The sequence below is a fragment of the Zingiber officinale genome, chromosome 8A (genome assembly GCF_018446385.1).
Source record: "Zingiber officinale cultivar Zhangliang chromosome 8A, Zo_v1.1, whole genome shotgun sequence".
Lineage (NCBI taxonomy): Eukaryota > Viridiplantae > Streptophyta > Magnoliopsida > Zingiberales > Zingiberaceae > Zingiber > Zingiber officinale.
This window is the reverse complement of record NC_056000.1, coordinates 28,596,372-28,603,034: the sequence shown is the minus strand read 5'-3', so window position 1 is coordinate 28,603,034 and position 6,663 is coordinate 28,596,372. Positions and strand designations below refer to the sequence as shown.

The 6,663-nt window shown below is 35.4% G+C and overlaps 1 protein-coding gene across 1 annotated transcript; it reads left to right on the top strand.

The window, feature by feature from the left end:
• Positions 1–345: 345 nt before the first annotated feature.
• Positions 346–4,710, top strand: LOC122008211 (protein HHL1, chloroplastic-like). The gene is made up of 6 exons (XM_042563848.1): positions 346–726; positions 1,144–1,281; positions 2,836–2,922; positions 3,037–3,084; positions 4,133–4,275; positions 4,552–4,710. Exons 1-6 carry the CDS (start codon positions 436–438, stop codon positions 4,562–4,564), a joined length of 720 nt encoding a protein of 239 aa, XP_042419782.1. The 5' UTR covers positions 346–435; the 3' UTR covers positions 4,565–4,710.
• Positions 4,711–6,663: the final 1,953 nt, after the last annotated feature.

The following is a 6,663-nucleotide window of genomic DNA, read 5'->3' as shown; positions in this document are numbered from 1 at the left end:
TATAAAGCTATTTTCTATTAATTTAAATTTTATTGTATATTGACAGAGGCTCACAGTCTAAGTAGTGTGCTTAAAATCAATCAGTTCAAAAAATAGAACAATATGTAACACACATTTATTTTGTTTCTTAAAATAATTAATTAATTATCTAAGAACAAAAAATAAATATTTTTAGTTATTTTTGTAAAATCGTACAACACAAATTGTAGGAAAGCAAAAATATTATCAGCCATGGATTATTTTTCGAAAAATGAAAAATAAATATGTACCCAAGTAGCACACGTGGCAAGTAACTACTGGACACCATTACTCCTCTCGATCTCTCTCTCTCTCTCTCCACGGTGAACCGCGAACCCGATCTGGATGTCGACTCCGAAGTCTTCCTTCGGATAAGAAAGCAAGTGGGCGAGCGAGAAGAGGACGCAGAGGAAGGAGATGGAGGTCGGCATGTCAATGCGCTCGCTGGTCCTCCTTCCCCCATCGCACCCTAGAGGAGCGCTCTTTCAGGAGGAGTCACGCTTCTTCTTGCGCAGTGGGTCGCCCCTCCCCTACAGCAGCAGCAGCAAGCGTGGGCAGCGGCAAACGCGGCGGAGTCTGCTGGTGGTGGAAGCCAAGGGAAAGAAAGGGATGACATCAGGCCGCCAGTTTCAGCGCGCCCCTCCTCCTCTCCCTAAGATCGAGGACGACGGCAACCCTCGTTTTGTCATCTTCATCCGCACCTCCAACGTATCGTATTATCATCTCTTTTTCCTCGTTCCATCTCTCTCTTTGCTTCATTTTGATTGGGGTTGAGGAAGACTGTTAAGTTTCGTTCAAAGGCGAGGACTTGCCAGGTTTCCCCTCCGTTTATTTGCTTTCGAGATATGCATGCAAGTACATGCCTGTAAAATTCATTTCTGAAGGAAAAAACAAAACATTTGTTATGATATGTTGCATGATCTCTCCTCTGGTACCAAACTAGTATGATAGAGTCAAGTGTGATCGATATGCTTCTATATCTGAAAACTCATGTCATTGTCTTATTGATGCATATTTTAGAATTCCGTAGACTTTACCGCTTTCTGTAGTTGAGAACCAACTTGTTTTTCTCGTATCTTATGAAATTAATGACTTGCTCATTTGCCAATCACAAACTGAATGCAGGTGTACCTGTGGTACCCTCTTAGTATAGTTTCTGGTGGCACAACTGCGAAGATTATGGTTGCAGCAAAGGATAACTTTCTTGGAAAATATATCTATAAAGATACTATTGCCAGAAATCTTGCAGCTGTTATATACAAAGTAATGTTCTTGCACCTTCCTTGCGCTTTCTTAACCGGCTTCTGTAGAAGTATAAGATATGGGTCAGCCATTAGATTCTTTTATTCTTATATTTGTTTACAAGAAATTAACTCTTGTGTTTTCTATTGCATACAAGTATTACCTCAGCTTCTTGTGTAATGTGTTGTTTTATGTTGTTCCAAAATGAACACGAATTTCCTAATATATGTGTTTGAAACAGCAAATTACTTCTTCAATTTTTCTTTACCCATTTTATTTTTAATCAGCAAATTAGTTAACACATACAATAATTATTTGTTTCAGCAATCACTCTAAGATAGCCATGCAACTTCCTGTCTAGCTCTCCAAACTATGAAGAAATAGGTTAAATGAATCATATAATAGACCATGTACACCAGTGGATGAATCTGAATTCTCAGTTCCATTTATGCTTGAAGAAATGCAATATGTTCAATGGCAGCTGTATATTTTGTTATCTGCTGACATTGTAAATTGTTCTTGAAATCTTAGTCAATGTGCTGATGAGATGTTTATTATGGGGTTAGTTTTTTTGCCTGTCTTCTATTTCTTACACTTGTTTGGTGACTCATGTAACATCTTCAATAATGTCATTCTGCATCAACTAGTTATTACTGGATGTAGTCTTGTGATAAATGTGACCATACCACCCTATTTCCTAACTGCCCTCATCTTATTCTTAAAAATACATTGTATGCTTAATTTGGATTAGTGAACCTCCTGATGCATTGTTTAGCATTGAAGTAATGAGATAAGGATTTGAAACTCACTGTAGCTGATGACCAAGGTTCATCAGAATGAGCAAGTTTCTGTAATCAGTACCTATGTGGGTTGCCCTGGAAAACAAGAAAGTAGAAAGGGCTGAGAAGAACAATAAATTGGAAAGAATTAGACTTGGAGAGGTTTCAATTTGTTGAGATAGGTCAATTGGTATAATTGATCAGGAATTAGTCTGAATTTTAGCATATTCTATGATAGATGACTATAAGCTCTGACACAATTGTTTTAAGTCTCCCATTTTGGGGCTTGCTGTGAGTTCTTCCTAATATTTGAAATGAGTATCTTTTTTAATATATACACATAGGCACACACACACATGTAATTTTTAGCACGGTGTATACCTTATAATCCTGAATAAGTTTTGAAGCCTTTTCCTTTTCACATGTTGATTTTAAAAACCTATCAAGTGTAGTCCAAGGGAAGTTTACTTTACATTATTTTCTGTATGCTTTCTAGGTACTTCATCGTTGCTGTTTTTAATATCAATGTTTCCTTAAGTGCAAATACATATTCACAACCAATTTTAATTTAGAGGCTTGTGAAGTATATGGTTGCCACAATTTCTTAGGTATTTCATCTTCTGAGTCATTCTCAGCTTGAAAACTGTGATTTACTAAGTTTGGAGACCGGTATGATACAATCAAATTAAGAAATGTTATACAGCAGAATCTTCTCACTTTGATTTGGTGTCTGATTTTTTAAATGGTTTTTCAGCTTCCAAGAATAAATAACTGAACGCATGCTATGTCTTTATAGGATGAGAAGGAAATACAAAAGTCAGCATTTAAGCAATTCCGTGTTTTGAGATCTGCTACATCATTCAGATATGGTTATAAACTAGTTGTAAGGCTCTATAATCCTGCATAATCTAAATGTATACTGATATGATGCTTGACTTGGGAACTTTTTCCCTTCACTTTGTAAAATTACTGTTAATCTTCATTTATATATATGCAGGAAAATAAAAATTTGAGAGCTGCAATTTCCACCAATAATGTTATTGAGGTATGGTTCCCTCCTCTAATATGATGAATTGCAAAGTATTTCATATTTCTTAGCATTTATGTTTTCCAATAGATGTTTGAAGTCAGACAATATGTGCAAGCTTTTATTGTGTCTCTATTGTATCTATTTATGATTGCATAAGGATTTACAGGCTTAGTGAATTCCTGGCTTGGTAAATGCCTTTTCATGTCCAAGTTATGCTAATTTGATTAAACAAATATTTGCCAAATATTTAAATGAAAGCTGGGTCAACATGAAGACCTTTTTTATGGCTTGCTTATTTGTATTGTTAAATCTAGCATTCATACAATTAATGTTTTTTTTTTGTCTTCGCTATAATGTGTCCTCATCCCACATTGGTGTGAGACTTTCTGATCCGAACTTACCCTAGCACTTGAAAATTGGTACACTAACTACATCCAACGTAAATATGTTTAACAAATTATATTACTTATTTCCCATGTCATGTTTTAGTTCGGCAACATATTGTAAGATGCAAGCTGTATACATCAAAAGCCAGCAACTTATTGTGAGATGCAGGTAAATCAGTCGACAAGGTAGCACAAGGCTGTGCCTCTTTGCATAGCCACTTACCTCAAGTGAACTGGAGTTGCTCTGAAATGCACCAACATGGCAAAACATTGTGCTGTGAAGCATCATTTCCATCCTGATATGCAGCAAAATCCAACTAATAGCCAATCCATAAGTGCTTAATAGTGCATCAGAAAGTATAGCTTATACATTATGCATAATGCCAATTTTTTGAAGATTACAAAAACAGGCTCATGCTTTTCTGTCCTCGGTTTGTCTGAGAAGCTTTATAGCGCATCTCTAGTGCACCAATAGGATGCACTTTAAATGGCATATAGCATGCCTGTGTCATATTCAGTCTAGCGTTTCTGTTTGTTAAAGCTCTTATGGCCAGCATATGCACCTTTGCATTCTGTTTATGAAATTTGGCATAAATTCTGAAAAAAAAAATCATTTTAGTGTTTCCAATACCTTGTGGAATGCTGAGGTTGAGCAAGAACTTTATTTTTCCTTTCAGCTCCCACCACAGGAAGAACTAAAAACTGTGGTTGACAAGGTGAAAGACTTCTTTGGTAATGCTACAACTGGTGCAAAAGAGTCATTTGGAAAGCTAACTGCCTTGGGCTCATTGACGGGCGAGGAATCAGATTCCAAATCTGAGTGAGTATCAGAATACCATGTCGTTCCCTTTTAGTCATATGTGAAGATTAAGCTTGGTGCTTTGGTGAAGCCCATATGCCTGTTTTAGCTTAGCCCTTGTTCGGATTGGAAAAAACACTACTTGACATGTACCTTTCAGTATAGTACAGGAAAAACTAATGCTTGCCTCAGAAATCCTGTAACTAGACTAGAATGCCAGAGTTCACATCTTTCATCAGTTTCAATTTTTTAGTACTGATATATTCAACAGTGGATAAGTTTTTCCTCTTTTCCCAGGGTGAAGAGTTAGGAAAGTTTTCTGAAACCAAGGATAAAGATCTCTCAGCCTTGTCTTTTTTTTTTCTTTATTTTTTAAAGTTGGTTGTACTCTTAACAGTGAAAACTTTTGTTCATATTCGTTGTAGATCATTTTGTCTAATATTTCAGGCTTTCTCATCTTATAGCTTTTGATATGTTACTAAGCAACTTGCTCACGCTAGTGGATTGCACAATTGTGGTATTGATGTTGTAATTCTGATTAATAACATATACGATTCTTATTAGACAAATAATCTAGGAAGGATGCATCCAAAAGCCACAGTTGTGCAATCAAAGAGCAATTACCCAAGTCAGGCTCTTTATATTTCACAATGTCAAAGTTGGGGCTGATAATTTTTTATTCTTTAATAACATTTTCGTACAATATTTTTTTTAATAACAGATAGATGGTTTTCTCATTTGCCTAGTAATTCTAAAATGTAATTTAATATTCATCTCTTAATTGATTGTTTGAGTGTTTTATTATTTTTTTTTTTATAATATGGGACCTTACGGATCTAATTAATCTTCTATAATTCAAGCATCCAGATCCTTAGAGAATTAATCTGGAGGTGGATGATCATTTTACCGATTTACTCACCGAGTACATCTAAAAGTTTAAGTGACTCCTCGCTTAATAGTTAACGTTCTAAAATTTTCATTTCATAATAAGAAAATGTTCTATAATGTGCTATAGTTGAGATTTAAATTGTAAGTGCTTGGTCAATCTGTTAAATATCTTGTTGCGACATTATGCTTGGGCCATTGACTATTTTAGTATTGCACCATACTCAGGGAGGTACATTTTCATCCAACACTTGATGGACTCTAGGGATAATAATTTCCTTTGAACTCAATCCAATTCGAATGCATGAGGATATGGAGGGATGTTTTAGATCTGATTAAATAATCAAGTAATCAGGTATAGAGATTTTCGAGTTTGGATACTATCTATATCTAATCTGAATACCCATATGAAAGTTGAATACTTAATAAAAATAAGATAGGGATGAGGATGAAGATGGATATAATAAATGAATACAGAGGATATAAAATCTTACCCAAATCTAATCTATTATCATCCTTAATTGACTCTATGTTGTACATGCGACCAACTAGATATGATTTTGAGTTCAGTCTCACGTGGTGAGTTGTGAACTAATTATGGAAGCTCTATAACCTTTGATAAAGTGAGCTACAATTATCTTGAGCTAAAAAACTTCTAAGTTTTACACATACAACTAAGTTCTAAGTAACGATTCTCACACCAATTCCTATATCATTCGACTAATCCAGCTCAACAAACCCTAGTGACCTTGTCAATTCTTCTCTTTTTAGTACTCGCGTCAATCTAACAACAGTGCAACTTTCGATTGACAAAAGTGAAAAAGAAGTTTTTATATTAATCTTCCCAAAGAACACACGAACATGGCATCCACCTGCATACTGAACACCACATAGCCCCCCACCCCCCATCCCAATCATCTCATAGTACCGATGAACAGATGGGTGGAATCATAGCCTATGCCAAAAAGAGAGAATAATGTGTCCCTTAAAAGGAGAGAAAGCCTAGTTATGGTTGTAGTGCAGGTCTTCTTAATTATCATCCACCTCTGTTTGACCAGCAGCAGTATAATTAGTATCAATACATAGAGAATGATGACAGAATCCCTGTTGCATCTCTAGGCATACTTTCTTTTGAGTTTTAGTTTTCGGAAAAAGAATACACTTTTCAGAAGTGTTAAAAAAAAATATATGCTCTCTCTCCTCACTCACGCATGCAAGAATTCAGTGTCCCTTTACTACTGTGATGAATTAAAAATACTCCATAAAGCAGGGACTGTGCAAAAGGAAAAGTTAGAGTAGATAAAGATCGCATTGATTCAATGATATCTTATTCCCAATGGCACTTTTAGTAGCTTTTCTTCTTTTAATTTGTACGAGCTTTAGTTGGAATCCTGTGATCTCTATGTCACAAATAATAATGTCTAGCCAATTGAATTGAGTCATTGTTTATAATTGTCCTATTCAGCAAAAAAATATATCATCTGCCTAATTTATATAATAGGTGAATCACTGACTTCATGGGCA

What these genes read in the sequence shown, in the direction of transcription:
- LOC122008211 (XM_042563848.1), top strand. Translation starts at nt 436, where the DNA reads ATGGAGGTCGGCATGTCAATGCGCTCGCTGGTCCTCCTTCCCCCATCG. An exon ending in TCTTCATCCGCACCTCCAAC is followed by an intron (nt 727 to 1,143) that starts GTATCGTATTAT and finishes AACTGAATGCAG; the next exon opens with GTGTACCTGTGGTACCCTCT. An exon ending in GATATGGTTATAAACTAGTT is followed by an intron (nt 2,923 to 3,036) that starts GTAAGGCTCTAT and finishes ATATATATGCAG; the next exon opens with GAAAATAAAAATTTGAGAGC.